The sequence below is a fragment of the Gavia stellata genome, chromosome 4 (assembly GCF_030936135.1).
Source record: "Gavia stellata isolate bGavSte3 chromosome 4, bGavSte3.hap2, whole genome shotgun sequence".
In the NCBI taxonomy this organism is placed as follows: Eukaryota; Metazoa; Chordata; class Aves; order Gaviiformes; family Gaviidae; genus Gavia; species Gavia stellata.
The window spans coordinates 26,484,274-26,503,487 of NC_082597.1; the positions used below are offsets into that span (position 1 = coordinate 26,484,274).

Here is a 19,214-nt window from a genome sequence, read left to right on the forward strand (position 1 = left end):
AACCACTGTCCAGGAAGGAATACGGCAGCTGCAAGACACATGTACCATGGTTCTCTTTGCCTCTTCCTTTTCCATCCATGCCATGGAAATAGTGTCATGGTTTAGTCCCAGCCAGCAACTAAGCATCACACAGCCACTCGCTTACTCCCCCCAGGTGGGATGGGGAAGAGAATTGGAAGAGTAGAAGTGAGAAAACTCGTGGGTTGAGATAAAGACAGTTTAATAGGTAGAGCAAAAGCCACGCAAGGAAACAAAGCGAAACAAGGAATTCATTCACCACTTCCCATCAGCAGGCAGGTGTTCAGCCATCTCCAGGAAAGTAGGGCTCCATCACACGTAATGGTTGCTTGGGAAGACAAACACCATTACTCCGAATGCCCCCCCTTTCCTTCTTCCTCCCCCAGCTTTATATGCTGAGCATGACATCATATGGTCTGGAATACCCCTTTGGTCAATTGGGGTCAGCTGTCCCGGCTGTGTCCCCTCCCAACTTCTTGTGCACCCCCAACCTACTCTCTGGTGGGGCAGTGTGAGAAGCAGAGAAGGCCTTGACTCTGTGTGAGCACTGCTCAGCAGTAACTAAAACATCCCTGCTTTATCAACACTGTGTCCAGCACAAATCCAAACAACAGACCCATACTAGCTGCTATGGAGAAGTTAACTCTATCCCAGCCAAAACCAGCACAAATAGAAGGCAATCCTGCCTGTGGATATCTCTTGACATAGTAAGGATTTATTTTTTTTTTAACCACATGGAAAACAGAACTGCTGTTGTGCCCATTTAAGCAGGTGCCACTGATCATCTGGAGACAGAGACAGCAAGGCAAATGATATTTCAGCATTTGCCTATGTATGTATTAGTTATCCACCCATCGGAGAAATGTCCCCCGGTACAACGATCCTTCACATGGGTCATGTATAGCAATTTCTTATACAAACTTAGCTATATTCTTCTGACACCATTTCAGGGACAAACCTTTTTTTGACAAATGTACAGAAAACATTAATTTGAGGAGTTGAGGTTGTTTTATTTTAACACCTAATACAATTAAAATTTAAAGGATTACTTGCACAAAAAAATAAACACATTTGGTATAAAAATTTATCATCACTTTAACACCTTTTTTTCCTCTTATGGCCTGCGCCTTCTCTGGAGCAGAAACATATAAAGACTAATGGCACAAGTTTGTTTTATTCTACAGCATTTTTTTCATTTTTACATACTCAAGTACCCTAGAGGACAACAGCCCGCTGTATACAAGAACCATTTTCTTCAGCCTGCTGAATTAAGTTTCATAAAGAACCAAAGCTATAAAGGCATTTTAAAAACCATTGTCTCATTTTTTTTTTCAGAAGCACTGACTTTTTGCACCATTTATATACATAGTGTTACATAACAGCTCTTGAGTACAGTACATGCAGCAGAATATATCTGTTGAATATAAAACATACATTTAAAATCTTGACTTATCAGAATTTCTTGAAGATTGAATAATTGTAGAATGCCCACTGCTTAGAGAAAATGGTTTGATAGTACAAATGTCTGCATATGTTGGCCACTGGAACAATCCAAGGCTCACTAGAATAGTATCTGTAGCACATCAGTGTGCATAAATAATTTACTTACCATATTAAAACACAACTAGCAAAATCAATAGTTCAAGATCTTATGACTGCTATGTTAACCCTTAAGTGGTTGCAAGGAAGTGTGGTGGGGGTTCCTCCCCCTCCCAAGTCCTCTATAAAACCTTTAGTATGTAAATTGTTTTCCAGATGAAGAAACTTATTTATGTCTACTGCCTCTTCTCTTCATTGCAGCTGTACACTGTGGACAGTACCATTTCCCTTTCGGTGCTTCTGTCAGTCCAACACATCCATAGTGGAACCATTCAATCGGGCACTATAAAAACAGAGTTGAAGAGACAGTTTGGGATTTGAGTTTTGGTTGTTGTTTTTTTTTTTTTCCCCGAAACACTGATCACAAATACAATTCTATGAAAACGAAGCACAAGTAAAAAGCATAGATTCTGCTTTTCACACAAAGTCACAGGACAAAACGAGAAGAGAGGAGGATCTCTGTCCCTAACATACGCTCAATAGACTAAGGAAAGCGATAAAAATTATAGGAGTCATATGTGGACTCACATAACAGAGCAAAAGTAGTATGTTGTGCTTCGAAATACTTAGTTTGACAACACTAACTGACATAACAGTAATCTTATCACTCACTCCTGTTTAAATGTAGTATCTCTGTAAGTACATGATTCCATTCAACTTCCTTTTAAAACTTTTTTATTTGAAGGGGACAACCAATATTAGTAGTGAGATAGCTGAAAGCTGCCAGAAATAAAGGGCATTTCAAAGATGTCAAACCTTCCCAGTAAACAGTAAAGCCTTCTAAAAGAACCTGAACGGTGGGGACAGATGAGAAGTTTCCTGAAGAATGGTTCAACTCATATGCACATTACTTTAAAAAAAAAAAAAAACACCTCTCCTCTAAAACCAACTCTAAAGAAAAGTAACTCCTGCAAGCAATAATTACATGCACAAGCCTCTCATGAACGTTTTGAACTTTGTTACTTACATCTTGGTTATCACAGCCTACCATTTCACCATAGGACACCTAGTAAATAAGAAAAAACCCCCTTATTAATAATTGTATTACTAATTAAAAGCAATCAACGTTTTCAAAGGGCTAAAGTTCAAGTTTCTTCCTCTGAGGAATTCTTCCATTAACAGCAGTAACAATATTTTGATTTTTCTTTTGTTACACAACCCAAAGAACATGTTCACAGCAAATTGATCTTCAAAAATTTTTTATGCGAAAAGAAGATACTTCTGCATATTTCAGGTTGGATGAAAAAGGTCAGCATTCAAAACCTAAACGAAGGACATTTTGGTCTAAACAACATTGCTCAGTATATTATCAGTCGAGTTTTCAAGATTATATTGAAGTCTGGCATTTCCCTTGCATACAAAACAATTTCAAGCACTTTATTTGAAACTATCAAATACTTTCAAGAGAATCACAGAATTCTATCAACTCGAAAAAAAGCCATCACTCTTAGAAGCGTTTAAAATAAGAACAGGCTTTTGTAAATGGAAGTTTCTCATGTTGTCATTCAGTCTCTCAAGTTTCTGGATAGCTTTTACAAAACTATTTTTTTATTTGGTTGTTGTTTTTTTCCGGTTTGTGGGGCTTTTGGTGGTTTTTTGTGTGTGTGGTTTTTTTTTTTTTTAAAAAAGGAAAGGAGGAGAGACCAGGCAAATTCCTTACTTAAAATTTTAACTAAAGTCACTGTGAACGTACTCAATTTTTCATTTAATTATTCCTGAAGTCTTCATTAAAAGATTTAAAACTCTCCAGGTATGTCACATCCCTGGAAAACTTGCTTGTTTTTAGCTTCAACAGTTGAGTTCATTATTCATATCACCAGTAAGTAAATAAAAACAGACCAGAATTTCAAGACTGCAAATAGAATGTTTTTAAATTAGCAATCAGAGAAGGAAGTTCAACCACAGCCAAATAGCAGCTCTAGTTATATTTCAGATTGGCAGCCATCCTTACCTGATTACAAATGCAGTAACGTGGCTCATTTGGATCATAGGTCCAGTCAACCTGGCTATTAGAATCAGACTCTGGTATTACTGCTGTTTGCTGAGACAGTTCTTGTGCCAGTGCAGATGAAGAAGAACATGATGACAGAGATGAAGAAGAGGAAGATGATGAGGACTGCTGACTTGAGGATTTGTTGTTGTTTCTACAAAAAAAAAAAGAATATAATAATTTAAATTAATTTCCTGCCAAGTGAAAGGATCACAAAACAAGTACTTTGTTGACTCCAAAATACTGCAGTATGTAAACCCCAAAGCATCATTCCCTAACAGATTTCATTCAACAATTCCAAGAACTGAAATGGACACATTGAATGCTCTTTGGAAAAGGAAACAAATCTCACCAGCTTACAAGTGCAAGACAGGCTATTCTAATCAATAGAATTTAACAGCTTTAAACTGCCAAAAGGCTTTAATCAATGTTTTTCTTCACAAAATTTTCCATCAACAGCCTTCGTGTAAAGTCCCCATAAAAATTATGTTACCAATAAAACAGGCATTTACATATAAATAACGTCATATGTCATGTAGACTAGATAGCTGTGTTTTGAAGATGACTGATTCCATGTTAATCTCCACTCAAGCATCACCAATCACTCCACAGGAACAGTGCCAGAATACAAATTCTATGCTTTTGCTTATAGGTCAGATCTGACACCCAAGATATCCATAGATGAAAAATGCTTCTAAGAGAAAATTATTAACTGAGCTGTGAACAAACACAAACTTGTATGAAGAATAACATGCAAGTCAGTTTAAAAGGATGGGCATTCTGAGACACTCTTTCAAGTACAACTTGTGATTGCTGTCACAATACGTTGTGATATTGTGCTGTTAAAAACGCTTTTAAACTTCATTTTAATCAGAAATAAAATTCATTCAGTTTCTTGTCCTAGAAGGTCAGCCATTAGGAAGCATTGTGATTATCTGTGAAGTGGCATGAAGCAGATCTCCAGATTACTTCAAAACCATCTACAAAAGCATAGCAATTCCCAGCATTTGCCGTTAGGCCAAATCTTCTCTCCAGAACACAGAAAAATGAGGGAAGAAACTAGACTGTATCACAGATGAAAAAGCAAATCAAGACACTTATTTTAAACCTCGGAGTGAGTTTGCGTAAAGAAAAAAAAAGTGAGAGAACAAAAGAAGAAAGCTCTGAACAAAAAAAGGCCAACAGGCAATAACTACCTTCTGCTGATGCCCCCCCCCCCCCCCCCCCCCGATATTAAATATGAAGTATTTCTAATATGGCCCATGACCTTTAAAAGAAAACTCAGCTGTCTTAAAAGCTGTAATTGCAGTCAACAAGTAAGTAAACCTACTTGCTTTTTCTGCCACTTCGTGAATCTGTGGTTGATGAACTTAACGTCTGTGTTAATGTAGATGCCAGAGCTGATGATGAATATCCAGTTGAATCTCTGGATAATGAAAATTCTCTTCCAAGCTGAAAATCATTGTTCTTAAATGCTTCATAGCTAGCTTTTAGACTGGATGTTCGTCTTCCTTCCTTCATCTAAAAGGAATACTGATATTGTATCAGATTACACAGTAGAGCTCTTACAGAAGACATACCAGGCTGCTAACTGCTAATTATTTGCACAGGTTCATTAGTTAACCCTGCTAACAAAATGATGTTTAATAAGTGGTAAAAAGGTGTAAGAATATCCCACAGGAAAAGCTAGAAAACAAGCTGTCCCTTTACTCAAGTTTTACGGGATGAAACTGTAGCATATAAACAAAAAAGATAATATGAGAACGGAATCACATCAGCTGAAAGTGATCATGGGAATTCAGATTAAAAATCACTAGTCTGTCTTCTTAATTAATAGCGGATGGCAGAATGACAAGAATGTTTTGACATTACCTGTGCTGTGGCTTGCACTGCTTGAGCTGCTGCCATGGTAATTGCACCGGCCCCAGATCCTGAAGATAATGAGCCCAGGTTATATGATGCCAATGGTTGAGAAGAGTTTGTATTGTATGCATTGTTTGAAGAGGATGATGAATTACTGTTTCGACACCCTTGATGAACAGAACACATTTATGAAATTCAAAATGAAACTAAATTCCTTTGCATTTTAAGAAGTGTTATATATGACAACCAGTGAAAGAGTAGGAACTCCGTTTATGCATCAGAGCAGTCTGATCATTTGGAAAAAAAGTTTAAAAAGTCATTTGACACAGCCAGTATTGGCTTAAGAAAAAAAGTTTGTTCCCCACCTATCCTCAAGTGCAAGGAGTCCTACTACCATACTACCATAGTCCACTACCATATTCAGCTATCAAAGAACAGATGCAGCTGCTATGTCTATATAAACCCAACCTCCATTGAAATGATGCTGACTGCTGTAGCCATCAAGAAGAGACTACGAATTTGACTGTACACCTGTACACTGTTTCTGAAGTAAAACTTCTAACAAATCTTAATTCTAAAAACTACAAATCACAGTTTTAATGCAACACAGATTTCCATGGCCATCTACAAACCGACAGCTACTCAAACATAGTTACTTTTTATTTGTCAACTCATGTGAAGTTACTTCAAAAGAAAAGTAAAATGAATATGAGGGAGACTACTTAAAACTGATGAACAGCACTAAATTCCAAAACATAAGGTAGTTTACTTACTATAACTTCTCACGATCTTTTATTTTCAGAAAAGAAACTATGAAAGACCCTAATTTTGAAAATGGGCAGAAAGTTGTGGGAGTTTTTTATTCACTACTCAAAAAGACTTCTCACCTCTTCTGAAATACATAACACACGAAAGATTTTTATTTTATTGTAACTGAATACCACATCAGACCAACCCTTAAAAAAAAGGCGCGAAAATTCTTTTCCCTTACTTTGGAAATTGTTGCATGCATTTCTTTTTCCCAAACTAATAATGCATTGATCTCTTACATTTTTACTACTGGCTGAATGAAACTGTACTGTTATCTTCTTCCAAGCGGTGTAAATAAAAAGAAACAGCCCACATGCAGCTGTTAAATGACAACAAAGCTGATGTGCTTCATGGACAACACAGATGAGTAACAACGCCTGCAACTTCTCATGTTTCAAATGACTGAAAATCCCAGAGGAAAGGGAATGAGACTCTGATTTCAAAAGAGAATAGCTCACAAATTTAATTGTGTTTCTCTTCTTCCGATTAAAAAGCAATAAAATGCAAGACAATTAAGATTACCTGGTGTATTTTCTTTAGAAGCATCTGAAGTTAATGTAGATAGAAGAGCTTCAGATTTAAACTTCTTTTCGGGAACATGATCTGTTGCGCTATGGTGAGAAGATGGATTGTGTTTCCTTTCTAAATGAAACAAATGAAGGGAACTTAAATGCAAAACCTTTTCAGCTTGAAAGTCAAACTATAACTAGATATAATAAAACAGCACTTTCAACTAATTCCCACCAGCAAAACCTTATTATTTCATTCTTGCACTTCTTCTGAATAGACATTATTATCATTGCATTATGCCTTTTTTCCCCCCAATGTTTGAGGCAAAAGAAAAAAGTTCTGAACAGTTTTTTTTCCTAGTACTACTCAACAAAAAATAAGGAAACATAAAAAGTGGGCATGTTTTTAAGTCTCAAATACTTACTCTCTACTGGAGTGTGAGAATGGGCGTGATGGTTATTCACAGGCTGTGATGGTGTATCCAGCTCCAGAGACCCTAAGAGAGAGGCAAAAAGGATAGGAAAATTTCAGAGTCATCATTGGCATGGTTTTGACTCTTAGATACTAAATGAATCTTTACAATATTAAACCGTATCACTATGCAGTTATATTTATTTTAATCAGAAGGATTTTTGCTAGAGTCGAAACCCTTCCTGTAGTACAACCAGGAGCCAGTGAGAAGAGTTTTTAAAAAAAAAATTGGTGACTGCCGCTGTTCAACTGTTGAAATCAAAAAGTGAAAATCAAGGCCAATAAGGAGAACAAACAATAAAATTGCCCTCAACATGCCACTTATTCAAATGAGTTCCACACAAGCCAGTGACAGTTAGAGAATGCTGCACCAAAAGTACTGACCATCTACACCAATATGAATTGAAAAGAAGATTGTAACAGGTAAACTGTATTATTGAGGTGTCTTGTCCCGCTGAGTCCATCTTGTCACACAGAGTCAAAACACACAAGCACTAGCAACATCTTTCAAGATGCTCTAACATTCAACAGGAAGGGCTTCAGACCATTATCCAAATTTTCTTAACATTCAAAATACACAGAGCAACAATCCAAAGAAAAAAAAAAAGGAAAGGAAAAAAAAAAGGCAGGGGGGACACAAATGGAAGTCTATGTCTAAAGAATAACATTTCTTGTAATATGAGACTAAACGATCACAGCACAGGAGAGACTTTGACCATTAATTTCCATAAGAACAATATACAACAGTTTGTGTATCAATCTTTGGCAAAAAGATTTTCAATTAGCTGCAATACCTACCAACTTACATTTATACATAAGACAATTCAAGAAAGTCATTCACATTCGTTTTTCAAAATCTGTAGCTTCAACATTTCTTTACCTCTTGCTTTTTCAGTGCTTCAAAAAGTACATCAGTGTATTACTACATTTTTGAAGAAAATTATTCCAGAAGAGGTTCAAAGCATAAGGAGATATTTTGACATTAATCATGTTATGAACTAGGCCAAAGGCTGCCCTCTGGCGGAACCTCAACAACATGTATTTACTCTGAAAGCTAAAAATGTTAAGAGGCTTCTACTTTTCACTTCATTAAAAAAATAAGTACCTTGAAGATGCAACATGCAGCCTGGTACATTTCTATTTTGAGTTCTTGAAATTCTACCTACTGCCTCACCGAACACATAGCTCAATGGAAGGTAGTATCACATCTTAAAGCTGCAGCTGGGATTCCAGCTAAAATAAACTAGCCCTTTTCTGTAGTTGCGAGTTCATTAAAAGCACGCACTTTGCAGTTTTCTTTCTATGCCTGTTATTTGTAATAGCAATTAGAAATAAAATACCCCAAAACGCCCAGCTTTTATGAAAGCCACACGAAGTTCAAAGAAAGAATATTTATTCCTAATCTCAAGTGATTTAGGTTACTGTTCACTTCTCTTGGGTACGAAGAACAGTCACTGCCTCTTAGCTCCATAATCACAGTAGTTAAATCAACTTGGAAATTTATCATAATCACATTTGAACTTCATGTCTAAGTGCTGATGCATACAGAAAGGCCAGATTCTTCTACACCAAAGTTGGCCATAAAGCTGTCACATTACATTTTTGATCATATTCTGAATACTAGCATTGCTGAATTTGTTAAGCATGCAGGTTTCTTACACAAAACGCTTCCCCCCCGCTACCCATTACAAAACAACCATTGTCTCCCCTTTAAAAAAAGAAAACCAATGAGTACCTAACTTTACTTGACATTCCACACCTGTAACTAAAATAATGTCCCTCCTGAATTTGGTGCCAATCAATTCAAGTAAGAAATGGTATGCTTTCAACTGGGTAGGTGGCAAGCTTAGGCTGAAGTGCTTGTCTGAATACCTACAGTCATTAAAAACAGGTCTAAAGAATTCTGTACCTTTAGCAATTCACTAGTGCAACAGTTGTGCAAAAAAACCCTATTCCAATTACTCACTCATATTTTGACTTCACTGGTAAAAACTGACGTTGAAACTAAAATTTGAGAATCACTGATTGATGAAAAGTATGCTGGTCAAAACACAATTTTGGAAGAAGTGGAAATACTGCAGGCCACTAACAACTTTATGGTAATTTAATTTTGCAGACTGACAGAAAATCTGTCAAGTTCTTAAAGAAAATCATGCATACTTACTTCTTTCTAATATTTCTGTTATTCCAGCATTATCTGCTTCAAGTTCCATTTTAAATTTAGCGAGTTCCTGGTCCAATTTTCTCAGATGACGGTCTACCTGTTTTTGAGACAAAGCAACAATAAATAGTATCCAGTTCCGGAACCTGAGTATCTACACCCTTAATGTCAGGCTTGCTAAATATTTCCCTTCCAGCAATTTTCAGCCATGCAGCACCAGCACATACAAAAACTTCTTGGTCACCTACGTTTCTCTAATTCAGCAGAGATACTAGAATTAACACCAAAAGAGTGCTGTTGCTCGTAAGCTGCGCAGTCCATCACAGGATACAATAAGGCTGCACATTGGCTCAGCAGCTAGAAGCCCTCCTCTTACTGTAGGCAATGTTCTAAGACACAATGTTAAGTGTTTCTTTTGAGAAAAAAGATTAAGAGGACTTGGGGGTGTTGTGGGTATGGGTATAGAAAGGGAAAGAGAAAGAACAGTACATGACATGCACTTTAGAAGAGGTTGGGCTGCATGGGGAAACCGCAAGTTTACTGAACTGCAATTTGTATGCCGCTATACACATTGGTAAGCTTAAGTATTGAGTAAAAGGGTCTCTAAACCGAAAACGTAAAGACTCCTGTGTGTTTGCGTAAAGTACGACATGCTCTTGGGTATTGAGAATTACCTTAAAAAAAAATTTAAACTTGGTATCATGGAAAGAAACATTATGTTCCAAATGCTTTCTTCATCTGTAATCATACAGCAGAATTATCGTACCTACCTCTAAACTATTAAAAATTGAATGGGTTTTTGCAGTTACCAGCTAACCAAAAGAGAGGGGGTAGGTTCCAACTTTTGCAACTAACGTTTGGTTAGCTGAAGTAGAACTAAAGCAGACGAGAAATATTTTTTTTATGTCTACTATATTTTAGTGCAGTCTGCCTTGCAGGTTCTGTTCGCTGAGAAAATGTAAAATAAATATACTTAAAATTCAAAAATCACATGCTATAAGGAAGAGTAACTTGCTTGTAGTCTCTTTTCAGTAAAAAATAGCTAAGACAAAATCAACATGCATGAAAACCTTAGGATTTCTAAAATTATTTCTGTATGTTTTGTATTTAAGTGACACTTACTACCCAAAGCAACAGAATTCTTAAAAGTCAGTAAGGTAGTAAATGTTTCTTTTACCAGCAAAAACATCTATTTGTAGCTGACAACAGTACAGGTAGCACAGTTGTAGTGCTTATCAAAACATTTAGAACTCCTTTGGGCATAAATTTAGGTAATTCACCACAAGACTTCTGTCTACTTACCAAATCATATATTTGATTAGCCAGTTGCACTTTTTCATCTGCATCTTCCAAAGCCTTATAATAATCCTGTTATAAAGAGATTTTTTTAAAAATTATGAATGTAATTGAATTAATTTCAGTCATTTTAAGCTATTGTTATCCAGCACAAAACGTAAGTTAAAAGGAGAAATTCAAGTCAGTTTTCAGAAAGACAATGAAACTCTACTGTAAAAAACAATCAGCTAAATTTTAGATGAGAGAGAGAGATATATTACATATCAATTTACTGTTTATGCCTTAGAAAAAGCCAAACTACGAGATGTGGACACTTCCTCCTACAGTGATATTTAGATTTCTTCAAGAAATGCTACAAGAATAGAAACAGTCTTGGATTTATTTTATATTACACAGCATCAGGGTATGGACTCAAAATGAAATGATGCCTTTACTTTGTATGGGTCTTTAGGACCATTGCAGATACTACTGCCCTTCAAAATTATGCTAAACAGTATTGTGAAAGAAGACCTTTCCAGCACTGTAGTTAAATAGAGATAATGATGTATATATAGTTTAAATTATTTTAAAATACCTTTATATAAAACTCTTAAGTGTGTTATAAAATAATTTGACTAAAGCAATCCAATTTTAAAATATGCTCTAACTAAAATACACAGACAAAACTTTTTTTTTAAATTACGTTTACACATGTTTTTACTCTAGAATTAAACAGGTTTAAGTGCCTTTTTTTCCCCTCAATTTCCACTGAAGAGTATCTTGCTTAGGCAAAAACTACTTGAAATTTTGGTCCAACTAAAGTCAAAAGCAAATTTTTCGTTTACTCTAGTGAAATCAGAGCTTTGACTTTTTCTTTTTTCAGATATAGAAATCTATTTGTATTAATTAAGGAAAAAAAAACCCCTTGACCAAATAAGAGGCTGAAGTAGCAAGTGTAGGAGACTAGAAAGGAGTTTCTCCTGACAAAATGATGGACTACCTTGCTAACAATACCACCACCAATGCCCAAGCGTTGAAGGATAAAACAAAACACATCCATCTTCTTATCCCTCGCTCCCTAAAGCTACATATTGCGTATGTATAACATAGACTAGGACACAGGCAGAATCACAGGAAATGCTGAAGCTAAGCTTGAAACATATCCTCTATAAGAAAGCCAATTAACTTACGCAGCTTCATGTCACACAAGCAGAAATAAAAAGTCTGAGCTGAAAATTTAGTACCTGGTTTCCTCCCCATTTCAGGATCATAATTTTTAAAATGCTAGCAAATACTGGGTAACACTTGAGAGAAATGCTTGATCAAAGAAACCTTTCAGTCATTTTTCTCCTCCTAGGTAGTTCTATCCATCTCTGTGAAAGCCCAAGGGAAGTCACAAGTCTGAACACTTAAGTCTCCATCAATCATAAGCTATTCTTTCCTAAGGTTATCTGCGTTCACAAAAGAAAAATATGACCCACTCCTGTGATAGCCTTACTTTTTTGATTGATGTCATTTGTTCTTCTCTCCATTCAGGTTTGTTTTTCTTTGCATTCATAAAAAATTCATTTACTCTTTGCTCAAGCTGATCCATTGCATCTGTAGCACAGGAAAAGATTAAGATAAATGTTATCTTCTCACGTATATAAACATTATGAAATAAGGCAGACTTTTTTTTCTTAAACAAAGTTCACAGGACTGAGGTGCAAACTATTAGAGAGGAAAAAGCCAAAAAAACCAAAACAACCAAGTGACAGTGGACAGAGGAGGGAAATATTTACCTTAATTTCCAAGAAGCAGAATTGCATTCTGGTAGGATTCTCATCAAGGTTCTTGTGCTCTCCAGCATGGGACAGGCAGGACTCCAAGTTCTAAAGGTTTTTTGTCCCTAAGAGCAGTGGTAGTGACTTAAAGCACGACCCAAACTCCTCACCCAGGGCTCTAGACTGCTGACTTTGGAACATTCTAGCCAGTTACAAACTGAGCAGGAAACAAAATGTTCTCCTAAGAGAAACAGTCAAATACAAAACCAAATAATTGAAAAAATTAGTGCCTCAAAAAGGTAGAGCAACTGAAGAGTCAAGTCACCGCCTTTAAGTCAAGGCCCTCTCCACTGTATGCTAGGAAGAGTGAGGGCAAATTGAAAGCACTCACAAAGTTATTCCCCCCACCCCCACAGGGTAGCACTAAGGCGTAAATGCACTGATAAAATACTATTTGGACAGGATTCTCACTTGAATGAAGTTGAGAATTATCGTAAGGGAAAAAATAAAGCCACTGATTCTCTAACATTAACTATCATAAGAAAGGAAAATGTCAACAAGTTATTTGTTTCATTGTTTATTGAGACAGGAACAGGGATTCCCTTCCCTTTCCCTCCACCCTCCTTCAAAAAAAAAAAAAGCACTGAGTTTACTATTTCAACAGCTGGACACTTGTGCATGCAACAGCTTGCATATTTCCAAAAACACACAGCTGCCTCAGTCAAACTAGCTTGGACAGCCTTGCTAGTCTCAGGATAGATGATAGTACTGAAAATTTTTTCACAGCGCTCTCAGCGATACTGTCCAGATAGCAGTTTCAAATTAAACGTGACAATGCACCAACTTCAGGCTCTGGGTGTAAAATACTTAAGATACTTTCCAGAAACCACCATTAAAACTAGATCACATGATGGCCATCATCTTTTTAAAAAAAAAACCCAACACATTCATTAACTAGTTCAAGAAACTCATGAATCCCCCAGTATGAGTAACTCTTCAAATCCAATGGAGCCCAAAGGTTTTCTCACCCTGTGAAAATTCACAACTAGAACTAACTATTCCCATAAATAACCAAAAAAATCATTCATACTAAATTATCAAAAACATTCATCGATGTTCCCTATTCTGGGAATGTCCAGCATCAAAACCAACAGGAACCTAACAACTGACCGGACAAAGCGCAGTTAATCCCGAGCCAGAACAGTTGCGACATAGGCTCACATCAACTTTATTTAGACCTAGACAAACAAAGTAGTCAAACAGTTTTGGTATAAAACAGGTTAAAGATGGGAGAATCTGTACAATGAGCATTTTCCACTTGCACTGTGTTATTTAGGGAGAAGATTAAGAAGCCTGAGCAGCAAGCAAGCAGAACACACTTTATGTGGAGGCTTCTAAAAGCTTTGTTCTTTGACCAAATGACTATAATTTGGCCCATAAACCCAACAGATGAAATGTTTTATCTCCTACTCCCAGAGTGCAAGCAGCTAGGTGGTAATTATTCTAATGGCTCCATAGATATGAAAAGAAAAAAAAAAAACTTCCCTCTTTACTTTTTATTGAGGACACATATCAGCCTGCATGAAGTTGCATAAGGAAAAACTTCCACAGAAACTTGGTCTCTCCTGAAAGGGCAGAAATGGCAAAGGGGAATGCAGATCAGATCTATTAAATTATATGAAAAGTTCTCTCTGGTACACTCAAGTTCCTTCACCTTTTCTCCCCCACTACCTTTTTAATCCAACTGTGCTATTATATTCTGAGATACTAATTTCTTAGATCAGATTTCCCAAGAGAGTTGCCAGAAATTCTATTAGAAGAGAGGCTTTTTTCCAGAGCTTGACATTTACCATGGAGGCCTGATAATCCATGATTTGAACTTAAATAGAGAAACACATTTTATGTTCCACGTGGAGCTCAGTTAAAGCTCAAGAGTCAAGTCATAACTCAGATGGTCTTCGCTTTTCCCACAGCACCCGTACCAGGACATACAGTAGGTACAGCTGGTTTACTATTCCTTCCAACACCAAACAGCACCACCTGCCTCATTAGAAGTCCACGTGGTCCAAACAGGACAGAATATAAAGTCAACATTGACTCTAAAACACAGCAGCAGAGTTATCTCCGAATTACAACTCATGCAGGTTTATGGAACAGCATCACTCATCAAAGTACTGTTTTCAAGTACTTCAGAGACACTGAATCTTCACAGCAAGTCACTATGTCACAGCATGAGAACAACCTCCAGGTTTGCATGTAGTATTCAGCGAGCAGTTTGGCAACTGATGTTGAAGAGATTCAAGTCCAGAAGTTTCATAAATGTCTTTGGATGTTTTGTCACTCATCGTGCAAGAATTATGGAAGTACCAAGGTTAGAGAAAATCCTTCTCTGGGCCTAAGGTTGGTCTTAGTATACAATAGTCAGTGTTATTTGCTACTTCCAGTAATACAATATGGAGTGTTATTTGCCACTTCCAGTTAGAGCAGAGGAAATGACACTACAGCAACCTTGGCAGTGATAGTTGGCTCAGTTCTGAAACACACATCAAAAAAACTACTAGGCTCTTTGCCTCCCTACTAAATAGAAATAGAATTTGTGAACTTACTCAGAACTACTTAAGTCAGTGAGCTGCTCGCTCCCTCTCTCCTGGTGCTTCCTAGTGATAGTTACTTCAGAGGTGTTATCTCCCATAGGGCACCATTGCTCTGTTCCCATAACTTTAAGCACTGAACCCAAGACAGTATTTAGGCCATAGTATACAAAAAAAATCCTACAGCCAGTTCAACATGTGTCAATAAAGTCTGTTAAACAGACCTGCTGGGTCCACTAAAGTAAATATCCAAGGGAAAGCCTGAGACTGCACTTCAAAGTATTATAGGTCAAACTATTGTTTTCAAGAACTGTGCTCCCACATAAGTGTTGCATTTTGTGTTCCTGTACGGCATTCACTCGTTATTTCAACCCTTGCTCTTTCTCTCATTGTTCTTTACAATAGTCCGACCCTTCTGTATTCATGATTCCTCTCATCCTTTGTGCAAGACCAGTTTCATTAACAAAGACCTCTGCATCACAGTTATAGATTAACATATTAATTGTGCGTTAAACGACAGCAACACCTACCTGGGCATAACGGGACACCTAAGTCCCAGATGAGATTGCATTAGAAAAAATGAAAAGGCAGTGCACCCTGAAAACAGCATAAGGCAGCGTATTGTATCAGGATATAAGCCGAGATATACAAAGTGATCTACAAAGAAAGCTAAAGCAGACCGTGTATTTCGTTACTTGTCAGCTAGGGCACAAGAGGCTAAGCAAAACGTGCCTTCACACATTCTGTTATGAGGGGAGCTGGCTGGAAAATTTCGGAGACAGCACACCGCTACCTGCTGAAGGAGTGGGACATAACTCACGTTCCAAACCACCATCACTGCTCTTAGGGATCAAAAATCTAAAGAGTTTGGGACGTGCCACCGAAAATGCCTTTGGGAGCAGCACAAGCCCAGGAGCGAAACTCCCGTAAGATCCTACCTGCGCCGAGACTGAACTGCGGGCCACGGGCGGGGGCCGGGGCGGGCCCGGAGCGGGCGGGCGGGCGGCTCGGCGGAGCCGCGGCTGGGCGCCGCTCGCTGACACTGCGCCAGGCGAGCGCGCCCCGCCCCTCGCTGCGTCCCGGCGGCTCCCCGCGCGGCGCCGGGCCGCCGCAGCGCCGCCTCCCGCAGCCGCACCAGCGCCCGCCGCCCCGCGCCCGCACCGCCGGCCCGCAGGAGACGACGCCAGGCGCCCGGTGCCGACGAGACGCGCGCGGCCCCGCGGCCCGGCCCGGCCCGCCCCGCACCGGAGCGGCGCTGCCGGAGAGCCTGGGGCGCAGGGTGGGGAAGGGGCGCGAACGCCCCGGGCCAGCGCGTGGGTCGGTCGGCGGGGAGCGGAGCGGAGCTGCCCACACAGGTCGGAGCGCCCCGGCGGCGGCGCCGCTTCGCCCCCTCCTTCCCTCCTCCGCCTTCCCCTCCCTCTTCCCCCCACCGCGGGCCCGCGCCCTGCGGCGGGGCGCGGCGAAGGAGCCGGTGCCCGCGGCCGCCCCCCGCTGGCGGGGCGGGTCGCAGCGGGGCGGGCGCTGGGGCGCGGGGAGGGGAGGGGGCGGGCAGAGGCGGAGGGGGCGGGACTCACGTACTCTGCACCTGCAGGTCCATCTCGCGCATCTCGGTGAACCTGTCGCGCAGATCCATGGGAAGCTGCTCGATCACTGCGGGCACACGGAGGGGCGGGGGAGCGGGGAGAGAAGGGAGGGAGTCAGTCAGTCAGTCAGTCACTCACCGCCGTGGGGGAGGGGGGCGCCGCCTCCTCGCCGCGGCTGCCCCCCAGCTCCCCTCCACCGGCCGTGCCCGGCCGCCCGGCGCTCCCGTCCCGCACACACTCACTCTCCAGATAGTCCTCCAGATAGAGCATGGCGGCGGCCGGGCCAGCGCCAAGGGGCTTCTCGCTAACGGGGGCTCGTCCCTTCCAATATGGCGCCGCCGCCAACAACACCAGCAGCTCGACTCAGCGAAAACAACATTGGCGGCTGACGGCGCTCGCTCCGGCCGCGCCGCAATTGGCTGGCCGCGCCGCTGACGCGCACCGTGCCTCGCGTTCTGCCCCGCGGCTTCACGGGAAATGTAGTCTGTGCGCGGGGAGGCGGCGGGAAACTGCATGTGCCGCCATGCACTGCGGCGGCCGCGCCTCCCTCCGGGCGTTCCGCTGGGGCGGGGCCGGCCGCGGCCGCGGGCCGCCCGGGCGCTTCTGCCCGCCCCGCCGGTGCCTCCCGGCCCTTGCCGTTTCGGCCAGTCCGGGGGCCGGAAGGCTTACCCGCCTTGCTGGAGCCGCGCGGTTTTTCTCCGGGAGCCCCTTCTCAGCCACCGCTTTGCCAGGCGAAGTTCGGAGGTGCGGCTGTCGCCCTCCGGAGGGTCCCCGGACCCCAGCGCGGCGCCGCAAGTCTGGCGAGGAGGAGGGAAAAGCTTGCACCTCTTTGCTCAGACTTTATACTTTTGCTTGTTTATCCGTTATTTTAAATGCTCACCGCTGGCAATGGTGCATAAAAAGCGTAAGAAATGACAAAACTAATGAAATGACTAATTTCTGTGACTTCTCATGAGTCACCCAAGGTGAAAAAAGCCGCTCTCTTCAGCATACATCAGTAACGGGGGTAGTAACAACGTTAGGGGCACACGAAAGCATAAACTTCTGTGGCTTTAGAACAGCTGTTCAGAGTAGAAAAAATAATTAGCAAATAGTAGTGATTGCAATCCAGTTACAACACTTCCTATTCTAATTTATGTTTGAATGTTCCTGGCTGAGGTTTTTCATGCAGTTTCAACCCCCCAAATAGTTTATTTCACCACTGTTTTATCACTATCTAATACTTATTGCTCTAATCATGGACTGATGCTTTTTATCCAGATTTGTTTTTTGGCTGGGGGAAGGAATTTTTAGGGCTTGCGTGATGTCAGGTGTAGGTACAAGAGCGTAAGAATTGTGGTAGCAGAACAGGCTAGCTTTCTGCCATGCTTTTTATCTCCTTTTCATGTTCTCATCTGTGCCATATGCATCCAAGCAAGGAAAGAAGCCTGAGTAAAAGCCTCTGTGGGCTGGTTTTGAGTGTCAGGACCAATGGCAAATGGCATTCTTTTCTCATGTCTTAAGTTCATATATTATGAGTAGTTAGATAAGGATGAGTGAATTTTGGGAAGTGAAGCATAAATTCTGTGTGTAGCCTTTATGAAGACTGATGTTAGTTATGTCTCAAATACATAATGTATAGTTAGGCATTTTTTTTTAATTCTTGTGTCATTACAGATGGAAAAGAAGGTATAACAATAACTATCAACTTTGCGAAAAAAGTGCTGTGCCAAAGTGGTCACTTTCCATACTCACTCCATCATTAGCCATGTAGTCTGTACCGCCAAAACAGAAATATCAGTCGGTTTCATACATACCGATGAACAGGTTTTAGCTCGTCATTAAGCTCAGTTACTATCCACCAGAAGCCTTAGTTGAAAGAATCTGTATACTATTGCTCATACAGATCACTCTTTACTGTACGACTTCTGACACGCTGCTGTAGGAATGACAATATTTTTCAAGCTTTATGTGAGAAATTGCTTGGCCCCATTTTGTTATGTAGAAGACAAGATTGACCCTTCCTAAATGCCTGTGCTTTTCTTGAAGTGAAAGGGTGTGATGCAACAAGAGAACTTAGCCCATGCAAAAGTACAGCAAAGTAATGACATCCTATATTCATTAGGAGAAAAACTAGGTGAATTTAAGGAAATCTGAATTGATGGGGTCACTTTCTTTTGTGCTCAGTGGTGGCTTTAATGCTTTTTAAAGAAAAAAAAATTTGCACACATGTTTGGGAGCACATTTCATGCAGCAGAAGTTTAAGAGAACAATGTTGTACACAAATATCGTACAAAGACTCCACTGTTAGAACCACAACTGAAACACAGTCATACAATAAGTTGTTACCATTTGCTTCATGACCAAAATCCTAGGACAACCAGGACACTGGGACCTTGCGACTTCTCCGACGCTCCAGTTTTCATACCTGAGTTTGCCACATTCTCATCTTTGCAAGCTTGGGAATAGCCAGCAAAATTCTCACTGAGGGCTATTGTGCAAGGGCATTTTCATCTAGTTCCTGTGTGGTATGGTGCCCAGGTGAAGCAAACCAAGAAACACAATTCTTAGGGCTGTGTCTCAGTCATTTCCTTTAGTAAT

General features: G+C 40.3%; 1 protein-coding gene across 3 annotated transcripts; it reads right to left on the minus strand.

Annotated features, from left to right (window-relative positions):
- Positions 1-1,007: 1,007 nt before the first annotated feature.
- Positions 1,008-16,979, minus strand: ING3 (inhibitor of growth family member 3). 3 transcript variants are annotated; one of them, XM_059816679.1, is made up of 12 exons: positions 16,877-16,979; positions 16,630-16,701; positions 12,196-12,296; positions 10,725-10,790; positions 9,426-9,522; positions 7,215-7,286; positions 6,803-6,922; positions 5,480-5,538; positions 4,938-5,128; positions 3,569-3,761; positions 2,585-2,623; positions 1,008-1,900 (listed from the first exon to the last, which is right to left on the minus strand). In XM_059816679.1, the coding sequence occupies exons 1-12, from the start codon at positions 16,902-16,904 to the stop codon at positions 1,784-1,786; spliced, it is 1,155 nt and encodes a 384-aa protein (XP_059672662.1). In that variant the 5' UTR covers positions 16,905-16,979; the 3' UTR covers positions 1,008-1,783. The 3 variants fall into 3 exon arrangements, with proteins under 3 accessions (XP_059672662.1, XP_059672661.1, XP_059672663.1); XM_059816678.1 differs by having other exon boundaries at positions 5,480-5,637; XM_059816680.1 differs by lacking the exons at positions 16,630-16,701; positions 16,877-16,979 and adding an exon at positions 12,479-12,586 and having other exon boundaries at positions 5,480-5,637.
- Between the last annotated feature and the right edge of the window lie 2,235 nt (positions 16,980-19,214).

Bases quoted from the DNA above. Each gene is read 5' to 3' on its own strand.
- ING3 (XM_059816678.1), bottom strand. From the start codon at position 16,904: ATGCTCTATCTGGAGGACTATCTGGAGA. The intron at 16,702-16,876 runs GTGAGTGTGTGC...GTGTGCCCGCAG, and splicing joins TCTGGAGGACTATCTGGAGA to TGATCGAGCAGCTTCCCATG. The intron at 10,791-12,195 runs GTAAGGCTATCA...TCTTTATAACAG, and splicing joins AAATGACATCAATCAAAAAA to GATTATTATAAGGCTTTGGA.